This window comes from Pectinophora gossypiella, chromosome 15, assembly GCF_024362695.1.
Source record: "Pectinophora gossypiella chromosome 15, ilPecGoss1.1, whole genome shotgun sequence".
NCBI classification, from domain to species: domain Eukaryota; kingdom Metazoa; phylum Arthropoda; class Insecta; order Lepidoptera; family Gelechiidae; genus Pectinophora; species Pectinophora gossypiella.
The window spans coordinates 10,646,003-10,666,491 of record NC_065418.1 but is presented as its reverse complement, the minus strand read 5'-3'; the positions used below and the strand labels follow the sequence as shown (position 1 = coordinate 10,666,491).

The following is a 20,489-nucleotide window of genomic DNA, read 5'->3' as shown; positions in this document are numbered from 1 at the left end:
TTATAGTTTTTTAATTGTATACTCGGATTTCAGGTTTTCCCATGGGAGATGGCAATGGAACATAGCCATACTGCCTAATATATAGTGTAAACTCGGCGTTTAATAAGCGGATTTTATTTGTTATTTACTGAAGGATTATAAATTGTATTCTATTTTATTTATTTTTCATGTCAAGTGTTGAAAAAGTCGTATGAAACGGCTCCATTAAGCCCTCGTTTAAGATTCGGGCTGATATCCAGCCGCGACCATAATTACTAACATATCTCACTTATACTACCTGTTCCCCTATTGGTAACACTTTGATTTAATAATTAGACTGATTTAATAAATAATAAGAGTGCATTTATCTATTGGATTTTACGAAAAAATCAATTATTGAAGAGGGCAACTTTACAGAGAATGCGCAAAAGCTATTTCCAAATTTCTTAAAAAAATTACCACAACATTACCAATGTTTGTCTTAGGTATCAGCTTGTGATTATTATTATTATATTACACGAACATAAGCACACGACTATATCCCAATTGGGGTAGTCAGAGGTACATCCATTGTAAAATGAACTAAGTACCCACACCAACTGAGCTTTCTTTAGACCAACGATCACTATTTCTCTGCTAAGTTTTTAATGTGATTAGCAATACTGCTAAACGGCTGCTGTTAGACCATTATTTTATTATATTTATTTATGAATGCCTTTCCCTAGAACCGGTCGCAATCGACAAGGATTCGTGAACCCAGCGGATGCAGAACACCGGGAGCTGCTGATGGAGTCAGCTCGTGCGTGGATGGAGCTGGCCCCCGCCGCGCCGGCGAGTGAACCCGCCACTGTCGAGGTGGGGCAGCCCACGAGGCTGCTCATACAGTGCACTCTGCCCGGTGAGTCCAACGTCTGGGCTTTTGGCACACCAAGGACCTCCATACAAAAGTCCCATTCTAACTTAACCTAACGCATAAGCGCCAGCGACACAAAGTTCGTAGTCGCTTGCCTGTTTTATGGAACCTACCTATTCGCTTTCCGCCAAACAGAACAGTAACTTCATACGCGTGAACTTCGGTTATCGGGATAAAACCTACTATCCATTTGCACATTAAAATCCTGCCTAATATTCTAACGTAATTAAATGTTCTTTCCAGTGGGAGTCGGGCTGCGCGTCACCAACTGCGTGGCCCACGACGGTCTGGGCGAGGCCTCTCAGACCCTCCTCGACGAAGCGGGCTGCCCTATCGACGAGTCCATCTTCAACCGCCCCACCGTCCACCGCCACAAGCACCGCAGCGCCGAGATAGACTTCTCAGACCTAGAACCAGTCGATCCTCAGCGAAACATCGACGAAAGCACCAATCTGAAACTAGCACGAAGCGACCCGGAGTATATGCTCAAGAATATAATGACTTACCAACATGCTGTCACCACGTTCGCGGCTTTCAAGTTCCCTGACAGAGCTAAGCTGCACTTGTCCTGTGGTATAGAACTGTGTAAAGGTCATTGCCCTGTAGTAGACTGCAAAGCCCTGCAGCGGCCGCAGCAAACGAGAGACGGATTGGTGCGAAAGGCTCGCCTGGATAAAGAGGCCAAAGGAGTCGTCATAGACAGATTGGAAGTCTACAACAGTATTGAGGTGTTGGCCCCTAACATAGAGTTGGAGGACGAAGCTTCGATCAAAGGTGAACTTTACAAAATCTTTCCGTCTTTATTTGTCTACATTTTTATTGTTTTTTCTTGCCTTTCGAGTAAAAATTAAAATACCTACCAATATTCATGGATTCTTGAAATGATCAATTTGCACATTTCCCAGCAGTTTGGTATATGTTTCGTGTTTGGGTTTCGACTAGCTAAACTTCACTCTAGCGATTTAAATCGTAGTATCGGAAAATCACGAACATGCTAGAATGACATTGCTCGTACAGTTGATACAGGCGCTAACAAAACGACTTATGTTCACAGGATCAAGAAGAATTGAAAGCGACGAAGACGAGATCGTTCGAAGCTTCTCTCCAGGCGACAAAACTATCTGCTTGTCACCTGGGAAAATGGCTCTGGCGTTCTGCATTTTAGGGGTAATTTTCCTCTGCGCGATTGCTGTTGCTTTTGTCTCTTTGATTCGCGCTAGAAGACGTTTAGGAAGAGAGCCGCTGCATACATCTCTTTCTTTCTACACGGGAAGCAAGAGTCTGTTCTCTTCTAGTGAAAGCTCAAGTTCTGGTCTCAGTGGGTCTAAACTACTCCTTACTGATAGTCCTTATTTAGATCACCATTCTTCATCCAGTAATAATTGGCCTTATTCTAGAGCTTTCTAAATATTATGATATATTTGACAGTATTCCATTTTGGATATAAAATGTTGAAATGTACAACTTACTTTTTGACCACTTAACAACGAATGTTATCCAAGCAAAAATATGAAAAGATATTGTTGGTGCTAAGTGTCAAGTTATTGCAATTTCAGCCCTCTAATCAGTCATAGAGTTATTAATCACTGGATAAGGTCAAAATAAAAAAGAGCACCTCAGTAAAGTATTTAAGACTGCTAAGATAATAAAGAAAATGAAACTAGGTGAATATATTCATCGGTAGTTTTGGAGAAGAAATACAAAATTAACAACAAAAAAACCGAATATGATCTAACTGTACTTAAGTTATCCTATTTATTTTAGACTATAATATCATTTGAGGAGGTGCTTTTGAACGTCGCTATGGTAACAAGGCATTATAAGGCGAGTTAGGATATGGGTTATAGGGGTATATTAGAAATAATTTCGAATTCATTAGTGCTTCCTCGAAATTAGAATTATTCTATAGATAGATTAATTAAACTTAATTATTATAGCGGCATTCTGTAATGCTAAACGAATAATAATGTTGTGATAATACATAATGTTTAAGAACATCTACAATATAAATATTTTGTACTTTTATACACCTGTACTATTTTAAAAACAATAAAACCTATGAATTTATCAGGTATTTTTTTCATTTTTAGTCCTTCAACAGCTGTTCATTTGCAGCACGTCGTAGAAGTAGGATTTTATACTCTATCTGTAAGTATAGGCGATGGGCTGCCGATAGGTTAGTCATCTTATTAGTCCAATACAAAGTGTCGTAGCTGGAAGTTGTATAAGCTACGGATAATGTCTTGTTGCACTGTCCACCCCCATGAACGTGAGTTGTCTCTGTGTATGTATGTATTAGCTACTTTCGATGTTTCATTTATTTTATTTCGACCCGAATTATTTGGCGGGAATTCTGTTTTTTTTTTTCAATTTATTAATACCTATTATTTCAAGGACCAAGTATTCTCAGTCATGACTTCGAACATCCATAAGTCACACTAAGAAAAATGCAATCAATTGCTTGGTTTAACCCCGGTTCATAGACTATTCTCAATACAAAATAGTCAATGTTCATAGAACAGTTTCTACATCTTTAAACAGTATGTAAACTTGTTATGCGAATTGTACACTGAGTAAAACTTTATATTGTCTGTGGTAAGCTAGTGCTTGACAATCTAAGAATCTAGTGTATAAAAATATAATGGTAATTATAGTAATGATAATACATTACAAAAAGCTCGTCACGTAGCTGGCGAGTGTATATATAACTTATATATAGTCGTATAGTTGGAATATATATTATACACGTCTGACTGCCCCTTCAAGGACCAAGACTTAATGTTATATTGTTTATAAAACGTATATTAAACAAACTGTCAAAAAAGTTGTAAATAATATTGTATTTTAAAAATTTGACCTGCTTGTAATATATAGCTTGTAAAATATAATCATATACACACATTTCTAAACCGCAGATAAGTTATAACAAATATTATCAAATCTTTAGTCGATAGATTTAAATACCATAAACAACAAAAAGTGTACATCACTACAGGTACTGGCATGACATCATTTTTATCAAAGATTAAAAGTAATGTAGACAGTCCAGTTTCTTCAAGATAATATTTAGAAAAGTAATGAGTAAAATAAAGATCTAATATTATTAAAAAAAATCTAATATTAGTAAAAGCATCTATAAAATACTAAAATGGTGAAAAATAAAATTAAAAATATTCCGACTCCTTTTAAAAACAAAAACTTTATTGTGTTTCATCACCAGACCCTAGATACCAAACGAGACCAAACTAGGTGGAATACTTATGACCAATCTGTGTCTCAACCATTATTTGCGTCTATAAAGTTTGTAAACCTTCTCGCCAATAACACTTATCAAACAAGAAAACCGCGGACATCCATTCTAGAGCTAGGTAAGATGACCTGGCACGCGTATAAAAATAATTCTATGCAAATCTGATATTTCATTGTTAAACTATTTTGAAGCAAACTTAAACAAAAGTAGCTAGGTAGCAAATAAAATATACACACGAATAAATTATTTAAATTGAACACACACAATCGGACAACTTTATTTATCATATTACATACTTAGGTAATCTTTTTATATTCTAGTATAGAAAATTTTAATGTTTACGTAATTGAATTTACCACTTTTTCACTGATTGATAAGGGTGAAAAAGTATAATTTATTTATCTATTTATAGTGATGGGTATAAACCTCAGTGTCGAATCATTGACATTCAATTCATAATCTTTGACGTATGGGCGGAGGGGTGATTCTTTCGCGCGACGAATTTTTCGTTCGTCCGTTTGCCTCGGCTTCGACTCTCCGCGCTCGTACTCGTATTCACTGATGTTATTTCAATGATTTCTATATGAAAAGTGATTATATCTCGATCCTATAATAAACGAAGTGTTTGGGTGTTATGATTTTTAACTTGAAAGCCGGTTCAAGAACTGTTTTCGGAGTGTTTGTGCCGTGAGATTGAATTAGTACTTTGGCTGAAAGGTCGTTCCAAAGTGTGATATTTTGTGTGTGCCGACGAGTTTATGTGTAAAACTGTGCTGGAATAGCATTCCTGAACATACAGGAGAAGGTATGTGTTATATTATTATGGATCTACGCCTAAAATTTGCACATTCCAATTTGATTTTTTGTTGAGGCCCTATGTAGGTACCGTCACCAGGTATTGGTTCCATTTATTGGTAGTTTATATGAAAGAGCGTTTCTTTTCATTATTGTGCAATGAACTCCATGTACAATTTTATAATCATGATTGTGTCCTAGATCTTACATTCCTTTCCTTGATTACTTTCAATTGCCTTAACAATTAGTAAGTGGTTTGCTTTTCCGGTGGATAGCTTTCCTCAGGTATATGGAGAATTTTCACCAGACATTTTTTTTATTCTATATTTTATTTAGTCTATAAATTTAAGTGTACTCAATGCACAAATCTATTCAGATTCAATAGTATTTTTACAAACTGGAGTGTAAATGGATACTTAAAAATAATACCTACAAATATTTTTATTCACAGTAGGTAATTATTAGCTGTTACAAACATAACATACTGACGTTAAAATAACATCAGTCTTATACTTATTCCCTTTATTTTCCTACTAAATGTCACATCTATAATCAAGACCTGTCTAAACATATTGTTCTAAACTGTTGCATAATAACTTGAACAAAATTTCAGTGTAGCACATAGAAAGCAAATACAGGTGTGTAGTGTTGTGTGGTGTGATAATTACATTTATCAGTTGCCATTCTGTTATCAGCGGACTAATGCAGCAGGCGTGACAACATGTTGCTATGTTATGTTAACCTGATGTTTTATTAAACTAGTAAAACTTATAGCCAGTATAACATTCTTTTAAGCTATTTATTTTATAATCTTAACCATGCTAGGTTAGTATAGGTCGTTTTCAGAAAAACATGAACAGCGTGTAATCAACATTTTCTGTATAAGTAAGGGAATAATAATGATTTTGAAAATGTATAACTATTACTATTATTGCTAGGCAGAGTGTTAAAAAACTTGCATATGTACCTATTATACATACTTACATAAACATAAACAGGCTGTATATGTCCCACTGCTGGGCACAGGCATCCCCTTAATCAACCAGGGGGTATGGAGCATACAACACCATGCTGCTCCAATGCGGGTTGCATACATACCTACATAACTATCATACCTACTTAACTATAGATTATTTGTCATAGGCAATAAACTACAGGACCTCAATTTCAGGCCACCATGTTGACAGAAATTATTCCCTTGCTCTGATATAAATAAATTACAAATTAATACAATGAAATCAAGTACCCTTGTAGCCACAATGTTATTGCTGTGCATTGTGTATGTTAGTCATATTTAAAAATAAAACTAGGTATGTAAATAGAAAACTGGAAATTCCCACTTAACTACATCTCTCATGTGGGTTGTGAGATTAGTGTCCTAGTTCATTAATCCTTGAATATTAAACCTGAACTTTATCTTCATCACATCATCAAAATCAATTTGCCTAGTCTTAAGTGAGCCACTACAAAAAAGTCGGGATAATCGGTAGCAATCTACAATAATCTACATGCAGGCATCCCAACAATGGGCGAGCATGCCTTACACGCCAATACTGCCTAGCAAAAATCTGCTTATGGTTGAAATACCGCTCGCAAGTTAGAGAGGGGAAAACAAAACCTGAGCTTAGTAACAAACAGTATTACCACTATCACCTTTTATACCACTTGCTAAGAGTTCTTGTGACTCCCTGTTTCAACTGGCCATGTATGCAATCAAAAGTGATTCTACCAGCCACTATCAATATGTAGAATGTCTTCCATCTTTCTTCATATATCATTTAAGTCATGGTACATGAATGCACTGCTACAACATACTGCTGACATTTTAGATGGCTTAGAAGAAAAAAATTGTAAAATACTTAGAAATAAATAATATTTCATAATTCTTAAAAAAAAATACCTATATTTGCCATCCGCTTATCTAACTGGAAGATTTGACAGGTCCGGTGTTCTACAGAAGCGACTGTCTGTCTGACCTTTCTACCCACGAAGGGAAAACCAGCCCAATACTGGGTAGGTCCCATACCTACTTCCGAAAATGCATGTCTCGTAAATGTCGGTTTCCTCACGACGTTTTCCTTCACTGCTGAGCATGTGATAATCATTTATGACCCAAACATTACTTCGAAAACAATCATTGGTTTAGGCCTGTGCTGGATTCAAACCTGCATCCTCAAAGTGAGAGGCAAGCGTTCTACCAACTGGGCCACCACATCTCCCTACCCAGCCAACCACGGGTCTCTACCTACAAGTATACCTTTATAAAGATGATAATATGCTTATCAATATATTACAAATAGTATGAATGTTATGAAAACATTTATCAAAACTTTGTTTCTCTTATCACAAAAGTTAGTTAACCAGTCAATTATTTATTACCTAATTTATTAAGTTGTAAATTATTTATTTTAATAGTGCATTTTATATCACTTTTAGTGCATTTTAAGTTATATTGTAACTTGTAATAAAAATAATTGACACTATAATCCACATAATATAACCTACCAGGTAGGTACCAATAATTTTTCGGAATTGTAGTAGCAAGTCACATTAAAATAGCATCATTTCCATCATTACTACAACACATTAAACAACAAAGCTCTTGAGAACTGTAAAAGGCAAACAATTATAATAATCACTTAGAACCCACACATAAAAACCATTCATGAGAACCCTTAGAGCATTCCCAATGAGACTTTCCAATTCATAGCTTGTTTCCAAAGGACGGTGGTTCAACAAGCTCACACAGAACACGCAATGTGCCTCAGGCGCCGGTATGCCAAAGGACTCTTGTATAATCAGCCTACTAGTTTCTCATTTCGTCATATTTCGCTATTGTTGTAGTAAAAATGGACGTTCAACCTCTGTGTACCACTGTACTTTTGTAATTTCAAACTGTTGATTAAGAACACTCATTTTTTTGTTAGTTAGTATGTAGGTAGTAGTTTTGTGAATTACCATGGCGGGTTTCTATTGCTGGATCCAATTTTTGGTGAATATTATCAGAGACAACCTGATATTTTTTCAAATTATATTCTGCTTTCTTTATTACTACTTATGGCAGGAAATGAATTTCTATAGACTTTTATATTCTAGTAGGTGTAGTATGCCTACTATTTGCCAGATTGCTAGTACAACTATAAATAATTCCGTGTTAAAACATGAAAGCTGTTGTACACAAGAAATAGAAACCCATATTCGACCAACATAGGGACCACTTTTTGTGGACCATGTCAATCAACTGATGTTGTGCAATGCCCGGTTACACAGCTTGGATATGTAGCTGTCATATAAACTGCATACTTTATCTGCCTTAACATAGCAATATGCTCGCCATCTATTAGGTATATGGAACTTTAACATTGCTGGGGAAGAGTGTAAATACTACACACCTCTGCCTACCCCCTTGAGGGCGTGATGATAATATATAACTGTACGAAGAGCGCCAAATCACTAGAAAACCAATCTCTAACCATTTTATGTATCTGTTATGAATTACGATCTGTTAAGGTGAATGTCTCCCCACTGTTAGTAACAGTCTTGGGTTGCTAACCAATCATACAATTCGCAACATTGTAGGTATTTCGATATCTTTTTCTTCTGATGCTTTAAATAGGAAACGTGACTACAGCTTACACCGTGAGCACGTCCCAGAGGTACTTATTGTTTAGATTGTGAAGTTGTTTATATCGCCCCTGAAGTGAGTGTTGGTTGATATTATGAACGTGTTACTAAAATAAATCAGCGGCTGAGAAGCGGGTCATTCTCTGACAGGCTGAAGGCATATTAAACAAACATTTTTAATGTGCCTTCAGCCTGATTTTGTAGGTATTTATGAACTTAGTGAATTACCGTCGTGTTACCGGTGTGGTCCAATTTTTGGTGAATATTATCAGAGATGGGTGAATATCAAAATGTGGCAAGTTTGGTGGCGAACTTTCATATTAGTTTTTCGTGAAAAATTGGGTTCCGACATGAAAAAGGATCCGAAAGGATGCCGGAACCCAATTTTTCACGAAAAAATAATATGAAAGTTCGCCACCAAACTTGACATTTTGATATTCACCCAGATAACCCTAGTTTGTTTTCATCTTTTTTCTCCAATTCTTTTGATGTTAAATATTTTGTAAATAAACAAGTCACTTCAAAGCACTTTGATCTACAAAATCTATCAGAGTAAAAGAAAATAATCACCTTAAATCTTCGTAGATAGTAGAATATTTTGCTATCGCCTCCTAATGCGGAGTACTAGTCGAACCGGCAGGGGGTAATGAGAATCCCCAGCTTCGTACAAGGTCGTCAAAGAAAAGGGGTGCACAATTTCTAAATTCCGCCTGGAATTGTTAGAGTTTCCAGTTTCCTTTTTTATATTTTTTTTATGAATGGGAACAGGGGGAGGAGGATGTCTAACCTACTTCCATTATAGACGTGATTAATTGGAGTTTTCCTTTAAATTGAATGGTTGATATAGTACAGTGTTTTATTAAGTCCACATAATTTTCATTGGTCTAATGATTTTGAAACCTCGTCACGTTATTTAATTCGCTGTTACAAGGGGTGTATAAAGAGGGGTGTCGAGGTGGCGAGGCGAGGGGTGGGGTGCGTGCACTAGGGATATGCGGCTCGCCGGCGCCGGGAGTGCGATCGATATTGCGGCCCTCTGCTCATTCCGCACGGCCCGTGCCGCGGCGCGCTTGTGTCACCAAATACCGTATTCGGCTCCCGAACTCTCGTGTGATCAGTGAAGTGAACCTTGGATGTGCGATGAGATAGTCCTCGACAGCCCTCGGTACGTGCCATAATGTGTCCTAGTGATACAGTATACACTGTGTTAAGTTTCCGGTGTTTGTGCCTGTGGGATCAATAGCAGGTTTGATGGGTGATGTCATAGTTGAGGATTTAAATAGGATACTTCCTATGTTGGAATGGCGAGGCTTTTTGAACGTATGGACTGTAGCAAACGTGCGAAAAGATTTACTATTGTGGTTCCTTTTCGTTCCGGTATTTCTACTTCCGGTGTTTCTTCTTCAATCTTGTAGTTTGACGTTTAGGCACAAATCCGTTTGTCGTCATAATGTGGCCTGTTCTTACGAACTAAGACTTTCGTTCTGTTTAAAACTTCCATAAGCTTCGCTCAAATACAGAACCTAAGACAACTACATGTCCAGACTTGCGTGGGGATTAGGTATACAGACCACCATGTTAGCGGTCTCTTGACCTTTCGTAATGGCTTAACCAGGCTTCCAGACGGATCAATTTAGGTCCTGTGAATTTGCTTGAATATTGATTCATAGAACACGTGATTGACTAAAGAACATCGAGATTGTTTACAAAGACAGTGTGATTGATGCTTTGGTAGGTCGAACCAAATATGAAGACTCGGTAGTCTAATTCCTATCTGTCTGCTCCTTGACACACATCGCCTAGACTATCTAATCGTCTAGGCTAATTGTCAGGCTAATTAATCTGACGTAATGTATTCCCTAAACTTTTAGCCTTTGAGTCTTGGCCTCGAATTACCCCAGTATATTATTATCGCTTGCGTCCAGTGCAGATGAATATCAGACTTTGTCTCCATCAATTTCAGACATACAAGCTGTTAAGGTGTTCAGGTAAATGTAGGTACCTAATAGTCTCGCTAGACGAAGATAACGTTATCTTAATTCTTTGCTGGGACCTCTTTGACCTCAATTTGTTTCATTGTTCGTTGACTGTTCTAATGCTAAAGACGATTATTCAGCCAGTGGCATAGCCATTGTATATTATTGGACCTAGTATCTCAGTGGCATCTAGATAGCCAACGTTACTTCAATCAATGTGCCTAGCCCCCGGCGTTGGCTGTCCTAGAAGGCAGTCCCTGGCTAGCCTAGATCGTGGTAACTTCAATGGCGGTCAGTGGCACTAACCCCGCCCGTTTTGTACTCATATAGGTACTATGGTAAAGGATGGGTTTAGTAGGTACAGACTGGTACTAAAAGCCGGGTTGCCGGCATCTTCGGTCGCTATTTGCAGAGGCCCCGCCCCCCGCGAGGTCACCTGCGCACACTTGGCTGGTCAGCTGTCACACACATTAAGACTTTGTACTACTTAGAGCTTAGAGGATACATCGGCAATTTTTCATGATATGACTGATTTATTTGACGGACGGAATAAGGTCTCCATAGATAGTAGACCTTTTGTGTTGTCTTTATAAATTTCTCGTTACATAAACAGTAAAAATAATGTATAGTTCAAGTAAGTAAACAAGTTGTTGATATAATCAATTCTTCTCGGGTTGTGAGATTAATGACAGATTTCATCAGCCCAGGGTTAATATTGTGCACCCAAAGGCTCTTGACAAGGCTCATGTAACGACTACATTACTCATGTAGCCGGGACCGACGATTAACGTGCCCTCCGAACATAGAGGAGCTCGGGACTCCGAAGCACGGATCATCTTTCTTAAGAGAAGCCAATCTAAACTACATTTGGTCGATGTTTGTATTCCCGTTTTCTTTAAAGACAAGACTAAATGTGTATTGTACGATGAAGGTGATTACCTCACGATAGAGGTACCTCACGTTCACAATTCTGATTAAAAGTTATTTTTGTAGTCTGCGATGTTTATGTCTGAGTCTACTCACTATTGACACGGTCCTTGATTAGTCAGTTTCAGTCTGCCATTTTGGCTATTGATTGTAATGTAATAGTAGCCGATTAGTCACGCTTATTCCTCCAACAAGTACTTGTTCGTGACATAGTTTTAATATCAGTAATAATTGGCTTATTGGAAGGTACTTTGTGACGGAACGGAATAGAAAATTGAAGACTTGCATTCAAAGAGCGTTTCGCGGAACTTAAAACAGCTGTAGTTAGTAGCCTATAAATTTGTTTGCCCGTTATTCCTACTGATATAAATGCAAAAGTAACTATCATCTGTCTGTTACGCTTTCACGCCAAAACTACTAAACCGATTTTGATGAAATTTGGTACAGAGACAGATTAAACCTTGAGAAAGAACGTGGAATATTAGTTTTTATATTATTTAGGAGTGGAATAAATATGCCGTGCATTTTGTATCTCGATTTCCTTTTACTGCAATGTCTGCAGTGTTCCGTACTCAGACTACTACCGAACTGTAGTTGCCAAGGCCTTACAAATTAAGCGCACTGATAATGTTGTTTCGTCTTGGATGATATCATGCAACTGGCCAACCATTTTTATTGTGTTTAATAATGATGTCATTCACTAATTTGTATTGCTTAGTAGTTTGGGTCAAATAATTTGATATTTGCTAAAGGAAGGTCGGTTATGGCATCGCTGGTTTTATTTAATTAAGAACTGTTGGTAATAATGATAAAATTACGTGCGGCCACAGCCTACAAAGGATCGACTACATATCTGTAAAAACAACGCTATAATAAAAATCGTTAGTTTGATATCTATTAATATGGATTATGTAACTCGATACCTGTTTGTATCAACATTAACATGATTGATACCACGCCCAGTCTGTTCTACATCGAATGAAATCATAAGAGCGTAAAAATTCATCTTTTTCTAAAGGTACCCCTCGGCGTGAGTCACTCACGCCCAGTATCACAGAGCTGGTAGCTGTTCTATGTGCTAATAGCACAAAAACGGATGATGTCATCCTCGACCTGTTCACACTGAGCGACCATTTAGACCATCACTCGGTCACTTTACCTCCAATTTAGCATTTGCTCGAATGCGCCGGTACGTGTTAGTGTTTTCATTAGTCTGTGGGCGTCTGCAGCTAAATCTGAACGGGAAACGGTCACGTTAATCAACATTAACATTTCACACGTCGACCGTATAAAAAGTGAATTTGTTTCGTAACTCCAATCGGCCTCACGTGATACGCTATCGTAACGTTATCTTCAATTAGATTTGTAGAGCAATATACTGTATAACAATAAGTCTTATTGAACGCTTGCATTTGACCTTAATAATCGAGTACGTCTATTATTATTATTTGTATTTGCTTAATCAATGGCTTTAAATATATAAAACCGGTTTTCCGTGATGAACCATCTCGGGCAATTAAGAGGTTTGGTTATAGAGTTATCTCCCCTTGCCTCGTGACCCCTCAATTGACCTCGAGGCATGTCGTCTGTGTGACATAATGCAATCGTGTAGTCGCCGTATTACTTGAAATTGAGACCCCAATTGATTAGGAATGGAGCAGTGAACCGCACTAGTACTATGTTTGATTCATACTTGATAGTATGAGTGATTGCTTTTTGACGACGACCAATTGTTTTTAGATAACGTGAGGTTGGGTGTACGCAAACGTATTTAATTTAACTACAGCTATTTCAAATGGTATTGAGTACGTATCAAAATAGACTACCAGAGACCGGTACTGATACCGATTTTGATTCTCCTGTAACAATATGCTCAACATTCCTTTATAGGACTTTGATTTGACTAGTATACTGTACAGTCGTGAGCAATATCATGTACCCACTTTAGAACCCTGTCATTTAATGAGACTTATGGTTTATTTGTGATGTAACGATTACTCGCTTATATCAATAAGTAGTAACTGGGAACAACGGCTTAACGTGCCTTCCGAAGCACGGATCACGGATCTTACTTTTGGACAATCAGGTGATCAGCCTGTAATGTCCTAACCAAACTGGGCATCATAAAGTGTTTTTTGTGATATGTCCCGACCGGGACCGGGGTTTGTTAAAATAGTTAATGTGACATGGTTTCAAACTGTATATTATTAGTACTCGTGATTACAATAAATAGAGTTTTCTTGTTTACTTACCTGTTTGTTGAGTAAATGTCGTTATCTACCTAAAACGAACAATTTTAGATCGCATTCCCGACATATCTGTTAATTTCGTCATTTAAATGTGCTTCATAACATTTCGTTATTTGCAGGTAAGCATTCCATTCTCACGGCGATAAGACCTTCAATACCTTCCACGTGACAACCATCAGTGAGTCATTAAGTAGCATCTGCCAATGAATGATCATCATGCATAATAATAACCTTTTGTTTACCTATTAGTTCTAGTAAGTAGTAAATAATGACCATTATACGGTCTCCGTGGTCCAGTGGTTTGAGCGTTGGGCTCACTATCTGGAAGTCCCGGGTTCAAATCCCGATGGGGACACATCATGAAAATCACTTCGTGATCCCTAGTTTGGTTATAGGACATTACAGGCTGATCACCTGATTGTCCGAAAGAAAGATGATCCGTGCTTCGGAAGGCACGTTAAGCCGTTAGTCCCGGTTACTACTTACTGATGTAAATTAGTAGTCGTTACATGAGCCATGTCAGGGGCCTTTGGCGGCTCAATAGTAACCCTGATGACAAGAAATACAACCCACACGATAGAAGAAGATGACCATTATAATCAAAACCCGACATTTTACCTGCTCACTACAGTCCGTAGATTATTATAATTGATTAATGTGATTATAGAGACGGAAAATTATACTTACAAAAGGCAGATTCAACAAAACAAGATTTACTATACATATGTTTAAGTGGAACATTGAAATTAATTCTTCGAGTTTAGTTCAAAATGATGACAAATTGACCAAATGCAACAGCTGTAAAGTTCAATTTAGAGATGACAGACAAAATCTAAAAGATAAATGGATGGAAATGATGAAACGTATTCGGCCCTAAACCCTAATAGATGTTTCCTTGCGCGTACCTTCACAAAGCGAGGAATCCGACTGGACTTTTTATAGAAATCTAAATTTAGTGCATGGCGCGATAACTACCTACGGAACCGTGAACTATTGGTCAAAGGTATTTCCATTTAGCCGGCTAAAAGGGAAATGTAATGGAAGAAACTTGCTACAAAAGAAGGTTTTACAATAATTTCCCTTACATTAGGTACTCTACATTACTTTGGTACTGTGCAGTTTTATAATGATAGAAAAAAAACCTTTCTTTTTAGAAGTAAGTTTACAATTTCCAGTGTTGGGGTTTCTTTTAAGTAACCAAGGTACACCCCCTCCGGTTGATTGAGGGGAGGCCTGTGCCCAGCAGTGGGACGTGTATAGGCAGTTTATGTTATGTTAACCAAGGTACTTGTAGTAGAAACCTCGCTCCTTCTACGGTGAGCAAAATATAGATTAAAAGAAAACAGCGCTAACAGGTCATAATAACATGAACAAAAGTAAATAGGTATTACTGATTCGAAATGATTCTCGTGTTTCGTTTGACCTTGAATAGCTAATCATTGCATGTAATCGAAGCATGTAACAAATAACTCGTGTGACGAATTTTTAATATTTCTACAATTTTAAAGTCATACGATACGATATAACGAGGCACCACCTATCACGTAGGTCTAACAGAAAGGATGAGAAAGGGTGCTTAGTTCATCTTACGATGGATGTACATTTGACTACCCCATTGGGATACAGTCGTGGGCTTTTGTTATGTTAGTCATAATTGAGGATACAGCAGAAAATGTTGCAGATATATTGCAGGTAGACACAAGAATGTGCAAAGTACTTCTTATCGATTCCGCGAACTACTCGCTTCTTTAAAAAATGCTTTATTCGAATGCCAGAATTGAACTGTAGGGAATTCCAAATAAAAACAAAAGATAACTACTGGGATATAAACGAACCTTAAGCAGCAGACTTACGAGACGGTAGAAGAGAACGATCATAAAAGTTTAACCCATCTAAATATATGAGGGCCGCGGTTGGGCAATCAACGTGTTAATTATACTAAGTGCCAACAAAGGGGCTCTGTCGAAAGCCTTTCTCATTCGATTATCAACGAACGCCATTGTTACTGCATTTCTCGCTCGAGTTTTGTTTGGAATCTTTCCATTTTGATCGGATACTCTACTTGCTATTGAATGGAAGTGGATAAGAAAGTTGCGTGTTAAAATTTGCTATTGGACGAATTATAAATGATTATAAGATTCGTATCCGTGAAGGAAATCATGGCTAGTTCAACTGTCGAGCTTTGAAATCGATAAAGCTAGTTATATTATGGTATTTATACTGTTTAATGTCACTTTACAAGTTGATATTAGGAAATTGTGCGTGCAGGGAAAATGTATTGAGTTTATGTGTGTACTGTACACGTCCTATGTTATAATAATATTCTGGTTTAAATATGCATTACTTTCAACAGAATTTTGAAACAACACAAACCGCGTAATATTTTAACATATATAATTATGATTCTGCTGTTAAACAATTCATGATAATATGTGACACGACCTATCTGTACTGAATCAGGTGTATGTCTGACCGAATAGGTCCCACCAGGCTCGTATATCAGATCACCCTACTAACAGGGGTTACGTAAACGCTTGTCACCAATCAAATGAGATTCACGTTCGAAGCAAAATGTTTGTGGCTGCAAAACATAATCCCAGCGAGAGATCCGCTCATCCGAAATTAATTGTTATGGATTACGAACTGAAGTATCAGATTGAACATAATCGTTGAAAATATTGACAGCTTTGAAATCAATTCTGAGGTATTTACTACCAATAAAGCTTACTTGCGAATAGAACATAACAAATGATCACAGTACGTAAGAATTTACGAATATTTTAAGTTAGACATGACACAATAACCAAGAATAGTCTTCGATATTTAAATGTTTATAGATCAAAGCAATCTTGTCATTGTTTTGAACATTATATTAGCGTTTTATTCTTCTTTTGTCTGGTCTTGAATAACAAAAGTAAGGCAGTACATATCGGTGAAAGCATCGCATCGGAAAGGCGTACCAAAATGGCGTAGCTTAATATTCCGTAGAGTCCTGAGTCCCGCGGTCGACGACCTCCGATCCAGTCCGTCTTGCAACGAACACTCGCAACTTGTACGTAATACCGCTTTCTATGTGCATGTATTGTAGGTTCACCTACATAACACACGGGCAAAGCGCAGCCAATTCGGAAAAACTGGTTTGTGTTTGAGAAGCTAGGTACTTGATGACACGATTGCCTATAATAGTAATTTTGGATTTGTACACGATTAAAAATTAGTTAACAATGTTACTTTCATACTATCTCTCCTAACCTTAAGATATTTGTATGACTTTTTAAAGTTGTTTTTTTAATGTAAAGCTTATCGCTTCGTAGTTATACAGAACCAGTGACATAAGAACACGGAAGATGAACCGAACGATATCACCGAACTATAGCTGTTTGGATTAAAAAATAAACAGTCAACATAATAGGGTCATTTCGGTCCCGTTTCAACCGGAATACGCTTTTAATATAAATGGCATTTTAATCTTTAAAATCCGTTGTGCCCAGTGCCACAATATAAAGGGTAATCACAGCTGATGTAACACACGTAACAACGGAATAGAGCAGTTGACTCGCTAGAACAATTTGCTGGTAGTTGCTTGTCAATTTGCGGCAATAAAATCGTCGGTCCACAACCCTGCCTAATACGTGCGTATTGAATGGACTTTGATTGACTTTGGTACTAGGAGTACATGCTTTTGTTTTCTTACAACAACGTTTCGTAATAGACAGTGGATTATTCAACAGGAAATAATCATTAGTTATCGGCCCGCGCGAAAGTATCTGAACTTTTTTCACAGGTTTTTCACTCAATTCGTACTGGATGCATTTACGTAATGCCTCGATATAATCGACTTTAGACGAAGTTGTATCTGCTCTTGGTACTCATAACATAAGATAAGTAGTTAGAGGCAATTGTTCCCAGTAGCCCCCCAAGCTTTCTGTTAAACTGTCTATTCTGGGTACTCTTAGTTGTCAAACAATGTTTTTAGTTTGTTCAAGGTTTGCCGATATCAAAGTATTCTACATTTTCAACGATAATTCGGTGTATTTTTGAAGACTTATCGAAATCGCATTGATAAACGTTTTATTACTCATATGCCACTGCATTTTCTTTAAATTGGAAATCACTTAAATAATACTTATATTTTTTTTTGTTTTAGTCATAAGTAAATGTTTTACATCATGCAACCTTCAATGATGTTTAATGCCACATTGTGTTATTTCTCATTATTTGCTAACTTATCACCGCTAGATCAGCTTGAGACAACTTACTCGCACCTTGTATTATATTAAATCTAATTATAATAAACCTGCTGCTTTATGTACGGGCTATAACTTGGATATTTGTATTCAAAATATACAAATAAAGTTTAATTGAAATGAAATGACTGAGTTATCGATATATGCAACAAATTAAGTAAGTCAGAATCAGCTGCAGGGTTTAGTTAATGTATTTATTAACGTGATTTATTGTAGGTTTGCCTCAGATGGCAGTAACTACTTGGTCGGACAAATGGGGACCGCTGAGGGCTCTCGCTGATTGCATAATAATTGTGACTCTGTCTACCCTAGTAACAAAAAGTATTCGTAACATGAATTTTCAGTCTGAAATGGAGTCTTTTAAAACCTTTTATATTTTTACAATTACGTTGTGTGGACGTCCTTTATGCTGGATTAAGCATTCGAGCATTTGAGCTTAGCTGTAGAACACAGGGCTCTTTTCAACCGACGACACAATGCTCAGCATTCTCTCATCTTCTAAGAACTGTGAGTATTCGTGACCTACATCCACTAATTGCTTTTGGAGATTTCCTCTTGCTGGAAATGATATAATCGTGTTTCCAGTAATCTTGATTTATTTGGTTTTTTTCAAAGGAAGTAAACGTTTCTTGGTCGGAAAAGTTATTTGCTGATGCCAAATAATTCTAATACATGTGCTCTGTATTTAATTACTTCGTGAATATTACTTTTGCATATTTTCTTCACCCAAATATAGTTTTAATTCCGTTTTCAAACGTCATGGGTATAATATTGAGTCATCCAGTATATTCCCCGAAATCTATTTTCGAATTTCGGACAAACTTGCAAGAGGCGTGAAATTCGCAATCATGTTGTCTAGAGCAAAAACTCAATTAGCTTCTTAGCATCATAGTTTCCAAGTATAAATCCTAGCTTTCTACGTGCCTATTGAAATATTATGGAAAGTGATGTTCGCGATGAGCATTTCACTGAGTAAGCTGGTAAATAATTCATGTTGCGTTATTAGCACGAGCCGAAGCGACGTAACCTATTTTCTATAACAATGAATGACTTACAATACTGTTAGAAATAACAAGCTACTGAGCTAGTACATTCTGTTTCTGAGATACTGTGAATATTTCTTTTAGTTTCAAGTATTTCTTAAACGTGTTGCTCACATATTTAAATGTGCCTCCTACGAACGTATTTTTTGTGATAGGACAAAAACATTCTTTTTATAACGAAAGAAATACTTTGTTTCTCCTTACGATTATTGCCTGGTATTTTACTTCTGATTACATTTGAGGTCAGATCGATAAAAGGAAAGAACGTTTCGTGTTATCTCATAAATGTTCCGTGTAATTACTGTTGTAGATGTACCTACTACTGACATTTTCTGTTATGGCGATTATGAAAGCAATCATCAGCTAATCGCTACAGTTTTGTAACGGTCCGTTAAGATTGCACCTGCCAATAGCTTTTGAGTTTTGACCCCTTTTGAAGTTTCTGTAGTCCACATCACATTCATATTCCCGTCTCCTAAACTGTATTAGACAGGTTTTCCCTTCGCGGATTAGAAGGTCAGAGTGGCAGACGCTTTTGTAAAAAAACGGACCTGTCAAATCTTTAATTTAGGAAAGCAGACCCTGTAGAAAAGGGATAACGCTAGGGAGGTGATGTACTCCAACTGAGTCGTTGTTCTGTGTCAGTCAGGTAGTGGTAATTCTAGACGATTTCCCCCTGCGTCCATTTGTTAAATGAATATTGATTGGTTCCACCCGACGGATCGGATTTCTTACAACGAGAGAGACATTCTTTTCTTTTTGATAGCCAGTTCATATTGAAAGCATTGGACGAGAATACATGATGCCTGTAACTGAAATGACAGTGTATTTGGCGTCGGTCAACGACTTATGTCATTAGTTGTCTTCAGAACTGGCAACATATCTAATAGGCGCCTTTCGTTTTCTTCAGCCGTCAATTTGCTTATAAGTACATCCGCCTTTAATTTTAAAGCAATATCGCAGACATTTTTACGATTCTCCGGCTGGCAAATCGTCAAAAATCTTCCTGGAACGAAATCAATGACCGGTCTACTTATTTTTGCACCACTACACTATTTCTCATGTTTATAATTTCCAACTATATGCCGCCCATTGTTCATGCTTTCCCATAACACGATGTACTCAAGAATGATCAAGCTGATGTTTTATAATTTTTATAGCCGGAGCGAGTTATATTGACCTAAATAAAGAGATAGCGTCATCGCTCGATCTGATCACACAACTTGCATCTCGTAGGCGTGGTCGATGCATGGCGCCCCTCTACAAAAAGTATATTATTCGACATTTTCTTATAAACGAGGGTTCTTAAATCGAATTACAAATACAATATATTTCCCCTTTGGGACACTGGCTCCCTTTTCAATTTAAGGTATGGATTGAGTTTGTCACTCATTGGAATGGAGTAACTGGTGGTAGGTAGTTGCGATGGATGCATTGAATGCACATGCGCGCAAGGTTGTTTTCCTCGAGCTAGTCGTTGTGTGGA

The 20,489-nt window shown here is 37.3% G+C and overlaps 2 protein-coding genes across 16 annotated transcripts in view; both read left to right on the top strand.

The window, feature by feature from the left end:
* The window catches only part of LOC126373319 (uncharacterized), a 51,194-nt gene extending 48,263 nt beyond the window's left edge, over nt 1-2,931 (top strand). The window contains exons 5-7 of the mRNA XM_050019436.1: nt 705-877; nt 1,136-1,666; nt 1,947-2,931. Coding sequence (XP_049875393.1) covers nt 705-877; nt 1,136-1,666; nt 1,947-2,299 — 1,057 coding nt within the window. The 3' untranslated portion in view covers nt 2,300-2,931. The remainder of the gene's footprint in view (nt 1-704; nt 878-1,135; nt 1,667-1,946) is intronic.
* Nucleotides 2,932-4,629: 1,698 nt separating this feature from the next.
* LOC126373268 (spectrin beta chain) overlaps nt 4,630-20,489 on the top strand; it is a 68,790-nt gene continuing 52,930 nt past the window's right edge. For 8 of the 15 annotated variants that reach the window (XM_050019330.1, XM_050019322.1, XM_050019324.1 and 5 more), the window contains exon 1: nt 4,631-4,947. The gene's annotated coding sequence lies outside the window, so the exon portion shown is untranslated. Of the gene's footprint in view, nt 4,948-9,605; nt 9,727-20,489 lie in introns of those variants that run through there. The other 7 variants (XM_050019333.1, XM_050019331.1, XM_050019332.1 and 4 more) reach the window with 3 other exon arrangements.